The sequence below is a fragment of the Ambystoma mexicanum genome, chromosome 2p (assembly GCF_040938575.1).
Source record: "Ambystoma mexicanum isolate Mex_15411 chromosome 2p, UKY_AmexF1_1, whole genome shotgun sequence".
Lineage (NCBI taxonomy): Eukaryota > Metazoa > Chordata > Amphibia > Caudata > Ambystomatidae > Ambystoma > Ambystoma mexicanum.
Window position 1 is genome coordinate 783,849,678 of NC_090923.1, and position 21,126 is coordinate 783,870,803.

Genomic DNA, 21,126 nt, shown 5'->3' on the forward strand with positions numbered 1-21,126 from the left:
ATTTGGATTGACGGTATAGCCAACAGTATAAATGTCTGTATCAAGAATGACAGAAGAGGAAATGCTCCAGCAACAACTCACAGATAATGAGCTGCTTTATTAGGAACAGTAAGTACAAACAACATTTTCCACAGCAGCCATCCAAAAACAGAAACATTCCAAGTCAGCAGACAGCTGAATATGGAGAGAAAATCCAATCCCATTTCTATCACTAAATAGATCCTGTGCATGAATAAAGAAGTAATCTGCATTCATTAATTTCAGGACTGTGTCACAACCCAATGCCACCAAGCTGGTGATAAGGGCACTGGATCCCAACAAACACATACCATGTGGCCACCAACGGCCCCTGGTGCAACTTGGTCTGCAAGTTGCAAGATGTGTTGCTGGTCATAGATATCCTACTAGTCTGAGGTTCAGGCATGACCAAATGGAGTGCTTAATGTGTGGACATGGTGGAAAATAACTATTAAACATTTGTAGGAAAATCATTGAAGGATATGAGGAGAAAGTATTGTAAATATTGTTTTACATGTAGGCAGGGTAAGGTATTAATTGAGCCAAATTGGGAGAATTATGAATGCTGGGCAATCGCAAGACAAGAAGATTGATTGTGTACACTGTATTCATTGACTCACCATCCCACAAGTGGAGCTCGTAGTCTCAAAAATGTTTTTTACAGATTCAGTTATCACCACCAAGTCTTCATCTTCATAGTCAAAACGGTCCCCAAAGAGGATGAAACTGATGATGTTGCAGACTGATCGACTCAAAAGGAATTCTGGATTAAATGGTGATCCTAAAGACAGCAAATAAAACTATAAGCAGTCAGAAAAACAAAATACTGTCTGTGAAAATGTGACGATTCAATCGAAAGTCACCATTGTCTGGTGATTAAACATAATGATTTGTTTGTAAAAATAGTATATTGATATGTGGTGCTTGATGGCAGATTCCATCCACTTCTAAGCAGTGGTGGTATTGCCCAAGTTAACTGCATGTTTAGAAGGAGGAAAGGGTACATGAATTCTCTTGGGATTCTAATCTGCATCAGGCAGCCTAAATAAAGATTTCTGGTCGAGCCTAATTCAAGCATGGATTAAGGCACCCCATTACAATGGCTATCATACTAAAATGTAGCGCAAGGTGGACCCAATAACTCTCTTCACTTTTTCCGCCACTGCTTTAACTAGCAAATGTGCGGATTACTGTGGCTGCTGAGCTCCAAACCAAAGCATCATTAGTTGGTAAACACAAGGAATGTATTCAGCTAAAGAATTCTGAATCACTCACATTTTGAGCAATTGCACCAACAATAACTGTCCTTAGCTTTCTTCAAGGCTTTTTAATAAGTCATGTGCAGCGGGAGCAGATGCTCATTTTGTTGGGCAGAGGATGGAGTTTGCTAGAGTAGTTGAGAGGGTAATAGAACATTGAAAGTGGATTTAGTTGCCTAAGAGGAAGAACTTTGATATGGGATTAAGTTGAAGCGATATATAAAGACTGAAAAATGTGTCTGGGTTGCAGATGGTACTCTTATTCAGAGGAGATTTCCCTAGCATTTTGGTGCTGGACTGCTCAAGTGGGTGGGACAAAGACTGATATGCAAATAGATATTTCTCCTCTGTGAAGCGTGCAGTGAGCTCAACAAGTGGTTGAAGACGATTCCTGAGTGGAAGGAATTCCATGGTACAGGGTATTTGACCAATGTTAATTCTCAGTAGAGGGGCTCCCATACTCCTTTGTAATGATATATAAAATTGAAGTAGGATCTAGCAGAGGTAGATCATTAAAATTGGACTTTTCTGAGGGAGTGACAGCACACTGAAATAAAATATCTATTTTTGTCTACTAAGGAGGAGGGCAACATGTGTAAGATACATGTAATAGGATAACATGAACAAATCTTTCACAGAGCCTGTCGCAAATTGTTGTGACCAGTTTAGGAAATGTAATTGACATTTGTAAAAAAGGACTGTAATTGTGGTCGGTGTCAATGATACTGTTTGAACTACATCAGTTGTGTCCCCCTCTCCAGCACCTCTATTCTCCACATGTGTATTTCCTGATGTGGCTAAGGCAACTTCAGTTCAGTTTTCTGTTCTATGGGTTTATCATGTGCTTGTAATTGCATGAACCTGTCATGTGATGACCCCTTTTCTGCACAGGGAGTCCTTTTCAGATCTATTGAATGGCCTTAGTCACTTTCAAGGGCAGGCTAACACCTTGATTCATTGAATGGCGTCTTCCTATTGGCCTGATGGAGGGTCAGATATTAGATAAAGGCAGAGACATTGCTTGTTTGTTCAGATACAAGTCCTATGTTCTCCTATGGCTGCATCAGTGAAGTTTAGAATCTGCTTTCTCCTCAACTCAAGTAAACAGAGTGAAAGAGGCGACAAAGGCTTTTTGTGCCTCTTTTCAATTTCATATTCCAAAGGTTAGACATAAAAATGTCACCACTTATGCTGTCCAGGGCCAGATTTAGCGATGAACCCAAGAGCCGGCATTGCTCAGGTGCGATTGCAAAACAGCAATCCCCAATCAAACCAGGAAGATGAAGGTGAAAGGCAAAAGCATGGGGGGGAAACTGCATGAAGAATCAGAGCAGGTACAAACCCGAGCCCACTCTGAGAAGAACTAAAAATAACAAATGAAAAATAAAGGGACTATTTGTGGTCCAATCATTAGGATTATTTCTGGAGAGAAATGGAAAATACTTGCAGACTCACCAACAAAGTGTGGCCTCATCAACAGAAGTTGACAGGCAACGTGAGCCTGTCCTTATTTGTCTTACATTTGCAGATAGCTCTTTTATTCAGGAAATGTTCGAATCCATTCCATCTGCTATTGGTCATCGCCAAAAACAGTGAACACATGTAGGAGTGGTTACTATTGATGTCAGCTGCGACCCCTCAGCTATTTGCCTACTCATGTGGTCAATACTACTGCTTTCATTAAACCTTTTCCACACCGGGTTTGCCACCTTCTCAATTCCATTCCCATGATACGGAATGAAGTAGACCCATCTCTATCCTAGGTGCATTGCCTTGGCTTGTGGCAGCAGAAACATGACCCTGAGAGCAAAACAAGACTGGCACATACTGGGCAAAGCAATGGAAGGGGATTCTGGGGTAGAGGAAAAAAAATGCACGTCACTGGTTTCACACTAAATAATTGTGCCATTGTCCAGCTCAAAACAGATTGTTGAATTACTCTAGTAAGGCATTTAGATTGCAGCCATAAACCAATACTTGGAAGCTTCTGCTAGTACGATGTTAATATAAACATTTGCAAAACTCACTGAGGTATTGGAGCCTCCCAAACTGCTGTAGGTTTAAAGGGGCATATTATTTTGATGGTGAATACTTGTGAGTAGTGTTTGTCAAACTTCCTTCTCATGGAAATCGCAATTCAAACCAAATCCCATGTCCGGGATTCAACAGACTTCAGAGTTCCCATGAGATTCCCCAGCTGCTCAAAATCGCTTTTAAGTTCAGCTGCTGACTCAAGTTTGGCAAGAAGATCTATGAGAGGTTAACTGAGCCTAGCAGAGACCACAAGTCTACTGGGATTCTGAAGGCCATATCAAAGGCCCAGCTCACTTTCATTTTCTGTGTGGGTTGTGTGTGGCTGTTAAAGGGGGGAACAGGCTTGATTCATACTATGAGAGAGAAGGAGATCCTGTGCGTTAGTCATTTCATATCAGCTGTTGGTTTCTTTTAGACATCGGATTCCCTGTGTGTGACATTGTATTTCCTGTTGTGCAGGTTTTGGGACATCCTTTACATTTTTACTCTGCTTTTGGCAACTACTAACAAAAAAGACAAATATCTGCTGTGAAAACCTTTGGAAATTGTTTTGATCTTCTTTCCCTTAAGCTTCTTCCCTCCACCCAAAACATTTAAAAAACATAAAAGAGATCTTTTGCAAAAACCTTTGTCAGTCCTTTTCATTAGTCACAGTAAACATACGGTTGTGGTTATTTTCTTCCCTATTGTGATTTTTGTGAGAGTTTTGTTAGCAAAGGATAAAAACATGCATAGTGCATCACTTACAAAGAATTATGATTTTCGTACAACGAGAAGGAGCTGAGTCTTGGGTCACATGTGGACATATATGCATGCACATCTAATTGAGACTTGGGCTGACACCTTCTCTGAGATATAGAAGAGATCGGCTTTGGAGAGGATCATTTCTGTTATCATATCTTTTGACAAGATGGCGGGGCACCAAGTATTTCATAACAACAGATTTAGGAGGTGGCGGAGAGGGTGAAGGCACACAGCAGCATGGATTCATTGGGAGTGCTCGCCAACTGATATGGAAGGAGGAGGTGGAAACAGCAGCTTGGTGCCTTATCGTGTGGATGATGGCCATGGGGCAGGTGGCAACAGCAATTGAGAAGCTGTTGCAGTTTTAGGATAATGGCTGCAGGCAGTAGACGAAGGAACACAATAAAGTGTTAGAGGAGCAATTGAAGGAGATTACGGAGGGGCAAAATGTGGTCTAAAATTTTTAGATGGATGCATTGATAGAACTGTACTTGAAACCCAACTGTTCAATACATATGAAAATGTCATTGGCCCACTCTTCTTGTAATTAATCTCCTTACTTTACAGCTATGGCTGCTATTGCACACCGTTTACTGTCTGTAATGCAAGGATAGCCTTATGAAATAAAAAAATTGTGTAACTGGGTAATCATGAAAATCCTTGTCAGACCCTGTGTCAGATGTCCATGTGAAGATTGCAAGAGTGCTCATCATCAACTAAACCAATCTCAAGTGATTACCTTACATGAGATTTTCTAATTAGGATCTTACTTTCCCCATTTACTCATTTACCGAGCCCAGTTTGCAAGTGTGGGGGCCACCTTCCATAACATATACAATGCCTGGCCAAATAACAATGAGCTTTCACACACCAAATACTGAACAAGCAAAATTATTAAAGCTGCATGTCTGCATGATACCATATTTATTCTATTTTATGGTCATGATTGATTTCACTTGCGTCAAACATTCTGAAAACCGAGAATCTATTCTCTTGCACAATATCTACTATTTGATCATCTGCACTAACATGTTTCTGCCCTATTCCTTGATTGAGGCCATCCATCAGGGTTTTCTGCACCATGAATGCATAGACATTGCGGATCTCGAATTTCTAGACCAGAAACACATTGGTGTCTCAATTACTGGAAATTGACCCATTAGCACAGACTCTTTGGTGTCCACTTTATTTGAAATAGTCTGAACATGTGCCAGATGGTTGTATGTATCTAATTACGTACAGTCCCAAACCAATACAGTGCTCCTATTGATCTGCCTCCATTGTTTGAATTCCAAAAACCACCTAACTGTGACATCACTTTCTGGACGTCTACGGACAGCGATGGGAAAAGAAAAGGTGGAAGCTGAACAGGAGTAAGAGGAGATGGAGGGGCAGCAAATATTTTGGTGTTTGTTGAAATACATGTGCAAAGCATACTTTTAATTATTTGATACAGATTTTATGTTTTTATTTCAGTTAAAATGTAACATGTTTTTCTGGCCCTGACATAGCATGGGGGGTTCCAGTATTAAATGTGCCTCTTCGTTTACTTCCCTTTTAGGCTATAGCCAAGGAGTGTCCCTAGGCTCCCTTCCCCATCTCAGACTGTTACACTTTATTTCGCATCCATGCTGTGTTTTTTAATTTAATTTGTCCTGCAACGTGCAGGTTTGCCAAACGTTAATTACTCTGTCATCCTGGATCATAATTGCATTTTCTTCCTGCTTTGGTTACTTTTGTTCTTACTCTGTTCTTCTCTTTCCTCTGTTGTATGCAATGTGCAAGTAGTAAAAAAGAATGAATGCTTAAGTAATTGTTTTTGATGCAGTCGCTGCATCCTTGACGTTGCCAATGTGAATATGGTATAGCTGGCACTGGTAGTATTACTTGTCAAATTCTGAATGGCAGGTTATATATTATCTGTTATATATGTTCACTATTTCTTAAAACGGTACCGATACATTCATTATTGCAACGTGCTTAGGAAAAAGCGCTGTAGAAATAAACAATAACAATAACGTGTCTGGGACTCCCGCAGTCTGTAAACCCATTTAATTCCCATGGAGCTGCAAGCAATTCTCCACCTACCCTTCTTCCCACCTGTTCCCAATATTGGGATTACTCTTCTTCCCTTCTCCTCAATATGGATGGACTTGCCTGCCTTAAAAACATCTGCATATAGGCCCCCTCAATCTTCCTGGCCTACCTTGGAGACTATCAGTCATCAGAAGCCTCAGTTAGTTCTTTTCCACCGAAGCTAGGCCAACAAAGAATTAGCATGTTACTCTATGCTGACGATCTAATCTTAATTGGCCAGATGCCAGTAGGATTACAACGTCAACTTGACAACCTTTCGTCATATGTAACTAATAACAACTTGGAAGTAAACAAGGAAAAAACGAAAATAGTAATCCTAGAAAGAACAGCTAAGAAACCAGATAAGACCAAGTGGTATTACCAATTGTCAGAGATTGAAAAAGTACAAAGCTTCAAATACCTGGGCATAATATTGGATAGTTCCAAGAAAGAATAGCCATGCAAGAATCCCTCCGTTCAAAAATCAGGAAACTGGCAACCCAAGGCAAAGCAATCGACCAAATATTTGGCCGATTCTCAATAATCCCAGCCATAATTTTTTTACAAAATGAAAGTAGTTCCATCAATAACTTATGAAGCGGAAGCCATGTTACTGCTACCGACTGAAATATGGCTGAAACTGGAAGCATACTATTGTAGAACAGTTCTTGGTTTACTTATCTCAACATCAGTAGCCTCGATCCATAGAGAACTGAGCCTCCTGTACTTACAAGGGACTATGAACTGCAACTCTTTGAGATTATACAGAAAATGCCTGCTACCCACGAGCCCACTGCTCTACAAATTAATAAAAAGTGAGCTGGCAGCAGACACAAACAAGACGCTACAAATCTGGAGGAAAGACATACTTGCCCTCTTGAAATAAATTGAGAGCGACGAGGAGGAACTGCTTCTAAATCCGACAAAGATTCAGAGGAAAATTTAAGCACTAGATTCGATTCAGACTCTGTCAAAAGCCTCTGAAAACAAACTAACTCTCCATCTGCCCCCAAACATAAAGAAATTGACAAACTTCAGGACTATATTAAACAATTCCCCACTAGGCAAACCAGAAACTGCCTTTAAGAGCGATGCTCAACCTTCTTCCAACGAATGAAATTAAAGCCATCAGAGGATTATCAGACTGAAGTGACTGCAGACTTTGTCGAAAGGCAAACGAAAAGGAAACAGTCCACCATCTTCTCCTCAGATGCACGGAAACGAAAAAAATCAGGACATATTGCATGCAATATTTTGCGGTAGATCCTGCGTTGGAGTCTGAATATTGTTGGTGGTCTCGGATGATTAGCGGTGATAAACCAACGTCGCTTATGGCAACGTCAAAAATACTCCAACATGTGATGATCCAACTGAAAAAGTCTTCCTAAGCTCTGGAAGCTGCTAAATTGAACAACAAGAACAACGCTAAAGCCTTGCCTCCCCTACATTACCCTACGTAGAGACTTCTTCTCGAAAGTGGAGAAATGAGAAAGGGACGATATTCGGCCAAAAACCCCAGTTAACCATAAAACAAATTGAAAGACATTTATCGGAGCCATAGAAAAGTTTTGTAAAAATCATTTATTTGATTCAAATAAATCATTTTTCAAAAAGAGACATCTGCTTTTAAGTTTTGAAAGATGCACATGACCTTCACTTATCAAACATTTTCTTTGTAAAGCAAGCAGCCCAGTATCTCGGAGGAATACAAATTCATTCATGTTATTATTATAATTTTTATTAGGGGATTTATTGAGCACAGACTTAGTTCTGGGAAGCAATGGAACACTTTACAATCATAGGGGGAAGAACAAAGTTAGGGAGCAGAGAAACAAGGTAGTGGGGATCTAACAACAGTGGAGGGCAATAGTAGTCAATGGATATATGGGAAGAACAGTGAAATCAGATCACTGAGCCTCAGGTTTGGTGGATTATAATAATTAAAATTGTTCTTTTATAACACGCTAAAACCAACAAGTGGTTTGTATGTGCTAGATCGGGATTCAATGGGCCTCATTACACGGACGGCGGTAAGGGTTAACGGTCACCGTTAATGGCAACGGCGTTAAAATCCAACCCGCTAAGGGACCTCGGAGCTAATTACGGCACCGCAAAATTGCGGTGCCGTAATTAGCGCCTTCCCCAGTCCCATAGAGCCCTATGGGGCAGAAATGGGAATGGGGAAGGGCAATGGCGGAAAGGGGATTTACCGCCCCTCCAACCTTGGAATGGGGCGGTAAATCCCCTTTCCGCCAAGGCGGTGCCGGTATTTTACCGGCATGAGCCATGGCGCTAATAGCGCCATGGCTCACCGCCTACCGTGTAATGAGGCCCAATGTGTTATCTTGCTTCCAAGACAAACGTGTTGCCCCTGAGCTATCGTTCCTCCCCCATGGATATAGATATGATAATAGGTTTCTGTGCACATAATTTATCTTCATCAAAGCTCTTTCCCTTCTCTACCTACCGTCCGTGTCTTGGAAACATTGGACCAAGTACTGGACCTCCTCCTGGATTCGTTCCTCGATGCTTCTCTTCCCCATTCCAAACTGTGTCAGGCCAGAAAGGGTGAACCGGCGGAGCTCCTTCCATTTACTGCCTTGGCTAAAGGCGATTCCTATAAGGGATGGAAAGGGAATTTATGTGTAAAAATTAGTGAGGCCGCTCCATACATTTTATGTGACTTTGGATAGCTTAAGAAGCAGACAGTGGGAGTAAATCAGTTTCACCAGTTAAAGAGAATTGGAGACAATCAAACATTTTGCAAATTATGAAAGATAAGCAAAATATTTTACATTTAAGTAGAAATATGGCAAATTGCTAACTTCAAATTTCTTCAAAATATCTCACACATTTTCAACATAGTTTATTGCATGCCTAAATATGCATCTTTTTCTTCCAATATGCGTATCAGTTAATTCACAAAAGGTTTCTCTATTGATCAAAACAAGCTGGACTCTAAGAAGGTTTTGCTTTGCTTTAAAGGCCAGTGTCTTACCACTGAGCTATACGATCCATGTCCAATTCACCTCGTATTATGATCCAAAAAGTAGGATTACAATTTGGGTTCAGTAAACTGTCAATAGTACTTTTAAGAACAAATAATGTATTTGTTTTAATTACAAAATGTGAAAGCTGCAGAAGTTGAATAGACTGTAAAGAGTATTCCCTTGTTGAGTTTGCGGTTCCTTTTGTGCGGTTTAATGATTTTATTGCTGATGAGATAGAGGTGCTTGGATTACTGAGATCTGGCAACAGGGATGTCAACAAAGATTTCAAATACATGCACCTATAGCCTCATTTCGGTTTGGCTGATAGCACCTTCAACCATGTTCATTTTCTTTTAATGATAGATATCCCCTGGTGCAATTTACACTAACCACCCTGATTAACTGAACAACTTATACAAGTACAGGATGATCCTCTCCTCATTGGACTACAAAGCGCTCCTCAATTGACAAGAACGAAACAACACTTCCATTGATCCATAAACACCATTACATGGGCCTCAAAATATTTAGCAATTGGCTTAGAGAGGTTATTCAAGTGAAATGTTCTCTAAAATTGGCCCTTAAAGTGTGAATTAGTGTGCCCCATAATAATCTTTTTTTTTCACTCCAAGGCTTTAAATTAAGGTTCACACTTTTTCTGATTAAAAAAAGGGAAACACAGGAAGTGGTTGAAAGAACAATTATAGGGTCTATGGTTTTTTTTCAATGTCTTAACTAGAAATTTCTTCCTGGCAATGATATAAGCTAACAGTGTCAGTATGGTTCAAATAATAGAGTGAAACCAAAAAGTGCTGGGTGGAAAATTTTGAATTAATTTCAACCACTGGCATTGCTCTGGGCAACCTTACACAGCACAATTATTTAGCCCGTCTGCGCCATTTCAAAAGGGGTCCAGCCATATGTAAATCATTCAGGTGCTGCCACCAATGAGAGCAGCCCTGCCCAAACTGCTAGGCCTGGTCCCCTCTGCAGGGAAACACGTGGAGCACCAGACATGTTTCGGCCATCTTGGGCCTCCTCAGTGAGGTGCAGCTTTGTACCCTATGGCATAGTGAGCAAGGGAACCACGTCTGGGCAAAACCTCTCTCGCATAGCGAAACAAACTGAAACCAAAAAAGTGATGGGGGGAACATATTGAATTAATCTGAATCACTGGCATTGCTCTGGGCAACCTTCCATACCACAGTTTCTTAGCCCGTCTGTGCCATTGCAAAAGGGTTCCAGCATATGCAAATCAGTCAGGTACTGCCACCAATGGGAGCAGCTCTGCCCAAACTGCTTGGCTAGGTCCCCTCTCCATGGAAACACAAGTAACCCCGGGCAAGTTTTGACCTTTTTGGGCCTCCTCATTCAGGTGCAGCTTGGTTCCCTATGGTGCAGAGAGCAAGGAACCCACGTTTGGGCATACCCTCTCTCAGATAGGGAGACAAACTGAAACCAAAAAAGTGATGGGTGGAAGATTTTGAGTTAATCTGAACCACTACAATAATATAGTGTCAGGGTTTTCTTTTCTCTAAGGGACATTTGCCTTCCAGAGGTTTTCAAAGCACACCACACTCTCAGGTACATCACTCAGAAACTTGTTAAAAGAAGCTCACAATCACATGGAAATAGGCCCTAGCCACTTCTTTGCTCATGTTATTATTACAGGAATATCCCACTAAGTCACTACTTTACCACACTTCCTTTTCACAGGTTTTTAACACAGTGGTCACAATTTGCAATCCAGCCAGCAGGACTGTGCCGGTTTCACTTCTTCTTTGTCCTATAGTGTCCCATTTAATTCTTGGGGCTTGTGATGCCCGTCTCTATCCTTAATTGATGTACAGGGTTTGGTATAAAAAAATCTTCTGAGGTGGAAAAGCCGAATCGCCCAAATAATTCCAGTGCCACAAACCGAGACCTTGATGATGTGGCTGAGAATGCATCCTTCTTAGAAATGTCAAAGATAAGCCAACCTATGTGCAGGACATTATATTCAGTGTCAGCTGATATACATAATCAAGGGAGCAGGCAGAACAATAATCCGAACGTTTATGTTGATTGCATGAAGAGCATGATGATAATGACAAGGTAGGAGGGCATATATTATAGCAGAACATGTGTTAGTTATTAATAATTTTGATATTCTAAGCGAAGCCCCGGAAATCACTTTTTTGGCCAATTCTCAAAACATAGAGGATGTAAGTGGGAAAGGGAAGGAAAATATAGTAAAACCCAAAACGCTTTAAACCTTTGCTTTATGAGCAGATTGAATCAGCAGCCATTAAGGGGTAAAAATGGGAAAAAATGTAAACTGATCAAAGGTTGCATTGAAAGAAAGTGGGGCAATACCCATCTACTGTGTGTCTGAATTTGAAAAGTGAACCTGGATCACTATTAAATGAAGTGGATAGAGTAATGGAAGATCTGCATTTGATTAAGGAGTTTATACAAAATGTAAGTAAGCAGCGAAAGAACAAATGTTTTTTTAGTCCAAAAAGGAGTAAGGCCGGGATTAATCCTTGGCCAGGCAGTATTCTGTATATATATATTCAGTGAAAAAAACTTTGTTAAAGGGACGTTATGGTTAAGTTGCGCTATTAAAAACCCATGAAATTCAGTGTTAAAGGGATGTTATGGTTCCAAGTAAAACCAAAAAAACCCTGAAATTCACCAGTTATGGTAAGCTAAGCAACCATAACTCATGCCACCACCGTGCACTGCTAAGATTAACACCCAGGACATCAAAGATGACATCACAAATGTCATTGATGACATCACTTATGACATCACATGTCTGGCTCCCTCCTTTTTCCTTAACTGACATATCTAGGCCAGTTTTGTATACGTAGACGTCTATGAACATCTGACTTCATTGTGGTCCTTCCGGACAGTGCCACATGACCACACATTGGCGCGCGGCATGATGTAGTGTCTGAGAACCCGCCCGCACTTCACAATAAGATCCATGCTTCGCGGACAGTTCGGAAATGTATTTTCTACTGATCTAGGAACTTTCAACTTCAAAATTTCCCTTGCACCGCTCCAACACCTATTCCAACTCATTATCCATTAACAATCTAGTACATAGTAGATCGTTTTAGCAAAACTGCTATGTATCTTAAAATGGCATCAGCTAATGCCATCCCTCCTCCCCAAGAGCCACCACTACTGCTGTAATCAAGGAGCATAACACACATGCAACATTTTCCCCTGTCCACCTGCCCATCCATATTAGTGTTTGGTGTCTCTTCCCTCATTTCCCTCCCCACCTTTCGTTCTTAGCTCTCCTGCCAAAAAAAAAAAGAAAATTAAAAAAACAACAAAAGAAATGTTCCTTTAGGAACCACCTTTCACAGATAAAAATTAGAACTAAAAAAAAAAACCTATAGACTTCATCTACTTTATATTTCTCAGTAAAGTACATAGACTCAATAACATTTTCCAACATTTCCATTTGCATTTTGTGTTATGCTTATGGGAATATTGTGGCGTTCATCCCCCGTTGCAGAGACTGGAGCGGTCGATACCGGCCCGGCAGCCCAAGTTATCAGCCCTTGCGAAGCGAGGGTGGATACCGAGGTTTCCGGACCATTATCCCCCATTCCAGCCCCTGTAATGAGGGATGAAGGCCATTAACACCCTAGATTCCCAAAGCGGGAACTCGGGTGCTAAAAAAGGATTTTTTTCCTAAACCAGGACACCTGCAGTACTTCGGTGTATGAAGGAAAATCCTTTTCCAAGAGGGCCACCATCGAAAGGGAATGTAGGGTTCCATACAGGGCCCCTCTTCGCTTTCCATGGCAGTCTGCAGAAGGCGAAAAGAGAACCCTATGGCCATATTACCACAAGCACATTTCCTTCCCTTTCAGACCTATCCCAATTTCAAATAACTTTACCAGAAAGCCAGTCCCAGGTGGACATGGCCACTTTAACCCCATGTGTTGTCCCTCGTGGTCATGTCCAGTAGCCAGAATGTCCGGATCCTGACCTTATTCCATGACCCGGACAATCTGACCACTGTACCACTGTGCCACAGGCTACACCTCAGTCACCAAAGGTATATCACCCCTATCACCTGTGGCTGGGTAATGAACAAAACGCACATAAGTTTACAAACCAATGAGAGCAGAAAGCAGGAAACAATTGGAATTCAGACAACATTACATTACTTTTGCGGTCAGAAGTTCATAGTAGGCTATGTCGTAGTCCAACTTGAAAATCCAAAGTGTGGAATTTTCTTTTTTAGCAGGACAGGCATGAACAACATCTCCCCAATTGCACTCTCTGTAAGACAACGGTGCGGCAGGAAACCTGGATCTTTGTTGTACCGTATAATGCAGCACCATGCACAGGACTGAGATGAACTCAAAAAGGCCTTGACTGCAGTCCAGCAACCAACAGCCAATAAGCAGACAACCTCCAGCCCATACTGTCACCCCTGATATATTTGCTGTTGTGCTGTGATTTGTCAGGTCACTAGGTCCCTGCTCCTTTTCCGTTAGTAATCCCATGAAGCGCCATGTAACTGTTTAGGTGTCATTTGAGCATGGACCAAAATATAAAGCGTGTGCTTGTTCACTACAACCCTGGAGATAATGCTGTCTATGGATGTCTTTCTGTGTTCAATTGTCAATAATAAAAGTTTGAAATTGCTCTCTGAGTTAAGTTGGCCATTACTGGGAAATTCCCAGCCAATGTTTCATTCAAGGTTGAACAGGGGTTGTACATTGAGATACTTTTCATAGTGGCGCAGGCATGAGATTAGTCCAAGGCCTGAAGACAACTTCACTATGTACATAGGGATTAGTGGAGAAAGTATTGACTTCATGGCTGGTGCTGCACAGTGGAACTTTGTTTTCCCCTACCAGCCAAGAGGGATGCCAATCTTGAATTAACCCACTGAGGAAGAGAATACTGCAGTGCAGCACATACCTATTTGGGTACACAAGGAGTTGAAGGCAGTGCCCATATGTAATTGGCATCTGGGAAGAGGTGAAGGAGGTGGTACAGTAGTGCTGTCAAGATAGGTAAACCAGTAGTCCTGTCATGAGCTACTTCCGAGTCTAATTACCAGCAATTCGGATCCCAGATCATTACAGTAGTTCAGATCCTGCCGCTGGAAGACGGTACTTTGCAGGGCCAGGCTTTGAACAGCAACACTTTATGAGCCACTGTCCAGATTAACAATAGTAAGGCAGATACTCAAAAAAGAGCAAACATGAAAAAAGAGCACAGGATGTACTTTTTTCTTTTGCCCTCATTACTGAAATGTGCTGGTCACATTATTCTCAAAAATGCCATGTGTATTGCAGGATGGGCTGCACAGTAGTGCAAAGATGCGCTGCCCAGCCCCTTGTATTATCGTCAGGAGAACGCTCACAACATTAATGAATGACGGGCTCCCAGCAACCCCATGGATGCTGCAACTGCATTTCACAGAGACAGGCCCCTGAAGAGCCCGTCTCTGAAACTCTTAAAAAAATAAAACAGCATTTGTATCCCATTTTGTGGGATGGAAATGCAAGTGTGACAGCTGTTGGTTAAAATCGGGGCTCTCACTCTTGAACAATGCATGTCCAAGTCATAAATGACAGTGCCATGATTTGTGACGCTGCTGCCTGGAACTGTTCCCAACAGACACAGGGTGGTGACCCTCATTTCTGTGCACTTAAAAGCGCACCACTTTTGTGAATTTGGCATGAAAATACCGATAATTTGCACAAATGACAAAGGCACAAAACAAGGGGGTGAAGCGGGTTGCTCTTTTTTTTGGTGACAAGGTGGTTTCAGGTAACCTTTGAAGCTAGTAACCTGAAATAGGTTATGTAGGGTCATTAACCCAATAAAACATCCACGCTGTGGCTTCGGGAAATTGCAATCTCAAATTTCAGACTGGCGACATGCTTAGAAATGGCTAGCAATGCATACATGCATCAGTGGTCAAGGAGCATGTGGGGGTTATGATCTGCAAAAGGCCTTGGGCTTTCTGATGTAGGAGACCTGTAATGAATGCTTGAAGTAACTGAATTAACAGGGATCTGTATTAATGTTGTTATGGAAACAAGGCAATTACTGTGAATACCAGAAGCAAATGGCACACATGAAGTCACACGTTCAGTCACCCAGCTGTGGCCCACACAAAATCGTACAAATCATTTATAAAAGTGGTTTGAATCAGCTATTCCTCCTCTTAATTGTCAAACTTAAGTGACAACCAGCTTCAGCCCGGGCATTATAACAGCTCTAAAGACCCCAGTAAAAAACATGACATCTAATATAGATGTAATTCCTTGAAACCAGGTTGAGCTATATTCCAAAGAAAAGAATCGATGTCCTTTTTTCATTTTTTACCTTCCTATAAGTGGGGGAAGGACTTAAAGTGTAACCTTCATATAGAGTTTTGGGGAAACACACCATTCATGGTGCCTGTACATTCACACTAAGTGGGCATGCAAGCGTTGATAAAAAAAAAAAAGGAAAGAAACATTAGTCTGTGAATAACTACGTATTAATGTACAACAAATCACTGAAAATAAATGTGAGCTAATTCATAGCACAAAACACACGTGGTTTATGTAAGAAAGGTGTGTGGAAAAGTGCACAACCAGTGAATCATGAGAGGGAAATTCCACTTGAAAGAAATAACCTATTGTAATTTTGAGCAGGAGAAATTAGCACGGTGGGATTTCAGCTGGATTGCCTCGGACCATGAGCTGTTGATCAACAAGTCTAAAGTGTCTAGGGCAGGTCCTGACAGTGTTCCCAATTTGGTTTTACAAATCTGAGAGTACATTTCGGGCAGAAATACTCCAAAAGGTGTTCTCGTATATAATTTGGAGAGCTATGATTCCATATACGTGGCGGAGAGCATATGTGCTGCCCATATTTAGAAAAGGGATATTAGAAGCCCAGAAAACTATGCAGTCTTGTAGCAAATAGCTGTGAAGATGAATGTAAAAGGCTATAGCCTTTTAGATTCCTCTTGTAAGCTATTTGCGGGCCTTTGCTGGAGGATCTTACAGTGTGGGCAAGTGGTATAGATTAGCCAAACAAATACCAAACATGCTTCAGGAAAAACTGTTGCACTAATTGAATGGGTTAAGTGTGCTGTTGCTGAAGTTGAGTGCAATACGAATTGGCTCCCCGCCACTGCATATTGCTACTATCGATCTTTCCAGCGCAATCGATACTGTGGATCGGGTGTGTCTTTGGAATAAGCTGAATGGATGGGGCCTTACAGGTGGTTGTGATTTTCTCTGTTTCCTTGTGTAATTGCACACATGTACAAACATTCAGGTAGGTCTACATAATTGTGGGAAAGTGGGCTTCCTGGTAAGGACGAATATGGGCCTTAGAGAGGGTTGTGTCCTTGCACCCTGTCTATTTAACCTATATCTTGCAGATATTGTGAATTGCCTGATAGGATGCCGTAGCTTTCCGACAGGATTGGGGAAGTTGGTAATCCCTTTTCTCCTCTTTGCCGACTACATTCTTTATATATTTTTTTTTTTATTTAATCAAAAAAGATTTTTTACAAAGTTTTGAATTTTCTGTCTTGGGTTCAACTCTTTAAAAAGAAAGAAAATCTCTCTAAAAACTCTCTAAAAATGTGCCTTCGTCGGCCATATTATCGCTTCCAGTATTTTGTAGGTAGCGATTTGCCATTGGGTCTCATCACCGCCGATCAGACGAAACCAACATGTTTCTTCTTCTGAGATGATAAAGTCTGTGAAGGTTGATCTTAGATATCGGGTTCTTATATGTTGCTTTGCGGCACATTTTAGGAGCAGATGGCGAATTGTTTCCTTTTCTTGTTTTCCACAAAATCGACAAGAATTGTTTTCTGACTGACCTCTAATGGCCAAAATCTCGTTTGTCGGGAGTAAGTTCAACTGGGCCCTTAACAGTGTATCTCTCCCCTTCCTGGATGGAAACTTCTTTATATATTCTTGTAGTTCATTAAGTTTCCTCGTATTTGGTGGTAGGTGTAAGGTTAGTTTGTTCCTTCCTGCTATCTCCAAGGTTGTTATCCAATCAAGTTCTTTAATTTTAGTGAGAATTTTTCTTGGGTTCTTTATTAGCTGGTCTTCATCTGCCTGCACCTGTTCCAGCAAACTGGTGTTTTCTTCTTTCCATTTGACAAGTGTTTTGCTTGTCTTTCTTTCTATTTCCATATTGATAAGGTTATATATTGATGGCGGCGTCGCCGTCCGACATTTCCTGTACAGCATTAAGGTTGCTTGTGATACAGAATTTTTGAGAGAAGGTAGACTGAGCTCTCGGCAGATTGAGGCAATTGGGGTGGAATTTGGGAGAGTGAGAACTTTCCTCCAAAACTTAGCCTCCATTTTTGTCCAGATAGTTGATGGTAAATTCATCATTGCGGCTCCTCCATATGTCAAAGTCGGCATCACCTTTTTCTTGTAGTATTCCAATACTGGGATCAACGAGAATCTACCAAACTTTTTATCTATAGCTCTGGCTTGAGCTGCCAGTTTGTTGACTCTAGTCATCAGTGCTGTTTGCATTGCTTTGTCTTGAGAAGAGGAGTCTAGAATTACTCCTAAATATTTAAAATTAAACACTCTTTCAATCAGGGAACCTTCCAGCTTTAGTCTCAATTTTTCCTTGTTCCTGGTCGCTTTTTCTAATACCAGGAATTTTGTTTTCTTTACATTTATTTCCAGTTCGTTTTTTTGCATATATTTCTGGAGATTTGTTAATTGACGCTGAAGACCTATTGGTGTGTGGTCCAATAGGACCAGGTCGTTTGCTTAAAGAAGTCTTGTTATCAAGGTTTTACATATTTTAGGAGGGAATGCACGTATTTCAGTGTCCTCGTCTTGTATATCACCGATGAAAGCCAGGAATAAGGCCGGAGCCAACGGGCAGCCCTGCTTCACCCCTCTTGCTGTCGGAATTGGCGATGATAGAAGGGCGCTTTGGTCTAGTCGAATGCGCATGCAGGTGTCAGTATACAAGGCCTTTATCGGGTTTAGTATGGGTTGCGGGAAGTCCCAGGCTTCAAGTTTAGACCATAGGGTAGCCCTATCTATCCTATCAAACGCCTGGGTCAGATCGATGAAGGCTACGAAGATTCTTGTTCCCCCTACCATTACTCTGTTTTTTAAGACGTTTAACATCAAAATATTTGCTGTCGTACCCACATTTTTTTTTAATCCCGTTTGGAAGGGGTCATTGCAAGGTGAGTCCGCCGCCCAGATCTTAAAACGGTCGAGAAGCATTGAGCCGAATACTTTGCCTATTACATCTAGAAGGGCAATTGGTCTGTAATTTGCAGGATCTCTTTTGTCTCCTTTTTTGAATATGGGTACCATCGTTGCTGTTTTCCATGAAGGTGGTATCGTTTTCAAGTTGGTACATCTGTCAAAGATTTTGCTCAACATGCTAGCCCACTCCTTTTGGTTTGTTTTTAAATCCAAGTTTGTTATCCCATCGGGTCCTGGGGCTCGGGAATTTTTTAAACTCACGATCTTCAAGCGAATTTCTTCTGGGTCATCTACTTTTGCCCATGACTCCCAGGTCTTATCACTTTGGCTTACTGATTGGATAGTTGGCGCTGCATACATTGCAGAGTAATGTTTTATTCACGTTGTTTCGCCGATCTCACTTATTATGGTGTTTTCTTGTACTTCATCAACGGTTCTTATAGCTCTCCAAAATTCTTTTATGTTTTTACCTCTGATCATTTTTAGAATTTATTCTGCGTCCTGTTGATAGAGAGCCAGTCTGTGTCCTTTTAACCAAGATTTGTAAAGTTTTGTTGCCATTTCCGCTTCTTTCACTGCCACTGGTGATCCTGCAGATTTTGCTTTACGCTGTATTTTACGAAGCACACGGCGTCTCTCCACCAGTGTTTTATCATATGCATGTCTGGGAGGATTTCCACCGTTCATTTTAGTTGTACGCGTCTTCTTGTTCTTCGTCAGTAGGGGCGTGTAATCCGTTTGATTTGTACCCATATTATTTGGCATAGAACTGAATCTATTTTCTATGTCCATGATAGAATCACTTGAAAGTTGTAATTAGTTTCCCTGTGCATTGATGGTAACGTGATGTTCCACATATTTGTTCCGGGGGCTTGTTGACTCCCAGGTCGTTGACAAGGGTTTATGATCACTTGCTTTTACTCGTGTTGTTTCAAAAGATTTAGTTATAGCCAAAATAGGTTCAGAAACGAAGATGTAATCTATGGTGGCCGAGGATTCGTTTCTTTCCCACAATGGAGGGCGCTTCGGGTCAGGGAAAGCTTCGTTCAGGTTGTGGAGGTTTCTCGAATTCATCAGTTTGACCCATAATCTACCTCTTCCGAACCCCCAAAGGTAGCATTCAGGTCCCCACAAATAAGGAAGTATTTTGCCAAATGGTCGGCTAGCGCCTCGTCTATTGCGGCCTCAATGTTTTCTAGGTAAACACTTGTCTCAATACTTGCTGGATTCCAGTAAGTATTTGCTATTATTAGGGTTGCTGTCTCATAACCAACTTTGTAGGTTACCTGTCGAGTCCACGACGCCTTAACCATCAGTATCATCTGGTTACTGATCAATGTGTCTTCCAATTTGATCCCGCAGTCTTTTTTGCAGGCGATCAGTAGTCCCGATGAAGGTCTTCCTAGACGCCCTTGTTTGGCTGGTGCCAGGATGACCTCAAAGCCCCTCATGGAGGGAAGGTCAGTCAGCCAAGTCTCCTGGAGGCATATTAAGTCGTATGCCCCCAGATCCATATCGCTGGTTGTCAGTAGGTGGATGTGTCCTCTCGTATTCCACGAGCACATTTTTATTTTCTGATTTTGGAGGATCCGACGATGTCTTTCCTGTAAAATGTGCTTGTCTCACCTACATTGCTATAACTGCTTTTTTTCCCTCAGTACTTTAAGTAGCCAAGACCATATGCCTTTCATTGGTTCACATCTTTTTTGTAGATCATTTACGGTTGTGTGCGTTTGATCAATTTTTTGTGGAAATGTCATGAGTCTATTTGTCTTTTTTATTTCTTTTGTCTTTGTTATGATTTCTGTGTATTTATCTTCTGTGAGGGCTAACTGATTTTCCCCCAATTTCTTTTCTGGTTCTAATTTTCTTGTTCTTCCCTTGTTATTTGTGTGGTTTTTCTGTGTAACATTTGTAGTTGTCTTGTGTGTTTGATGTTTTGCTGTTTGTTTTTCACTGTACTTGTGGCACTCTTTACTTACAACCTCCTGTTTATTGTCTTCTGTGCTTGTTGCTGATTGCACCTCGTAACCCATTTCTTCCAGTTCCTTTCTGCAGTCGAGAATAAGGTTCTTTAGCGTTGTTGATGTTAAGTAGAGCACTGTTTTTGCTTTGGTGTCAACATGGCTAGGATCTACCACTAGTAGATCGTCTGATTTGATATGTTTCAGCTTTCGAACAAACTTGAAAAGTCTTAACACCGATTTACAGTTCAATATTATATCATCTCTGTTTTCTATCACTTGTGTCAGTTTTATTTTCCATTTTGCTTTGTCCACTTTTTTCACTTTTTGATTGTATTTCTGGGTTCTAGATCTGTAGCGGAAGGCCATTTCCCCTCGATCCCGTGATGAACTGGATCGGTGTGAGCATAGTTTTTATTACGAGCGTTTCTGGATTTAGTTCGAGGTCTCAATGGTGTTTCGCTCCTGTGTTTTTTTTTCTTTTGATTTTGCTCTTCTCGTCGAGGTTCTGGTCTACCCCGCGATTTGTCATAATCACCTTCTTTCTGTTTTGGGTAGTTGCTTCTATGTTCTTTATCTTGATGTCTAAGAGTCCGTTTATCTGGAGTTCTTGATCTCATCCTTTCTTTTTCCGTTTCTTTCATCTTCCGTTTTAAGCTCGTCTGTCTTCCTATTTCAGTTGATGTTACGCCTTTATTCTTTGTACTTTTCTCAGTTTTCCTCAGATCTACTACTTTGGTTTCCTTAGTCTCTTCCTCATTTCCCTGTGAAATTACTAATTTTTTCTTTTCTGTAGAAGGTTGTA

The 21,126-nt window shown here is 41.2% G+C and overlaps 1 protein-coding gene across 1 annotated transcript in view; it reads right to left on the reverse strand.

Annotated features, from left to right (window-relative positions):
- The window catches only part of LOC138566789 (cytochrome P450 2F2-like), a 948,082-nt gene that overhangs the window by 469,092 nt on the left and 457,864 nt on the right, over positions 1–21,126 (reverse strand). The window contains exons 4-5 of the mRNA XM_069644443.1: positions 8,599–8,748; positions 639–799 (exon numbers count right to left, since the gene is read on the reverse strand). Coding sequence (XP_069500544.1) covers positions 639–799; positions 8,599–8,748 — 311 coding nt within the window. The remainder of the gene's footprint in view (positions 1–638; positions 800–8,598; positions 8,749–21,126) is intronic.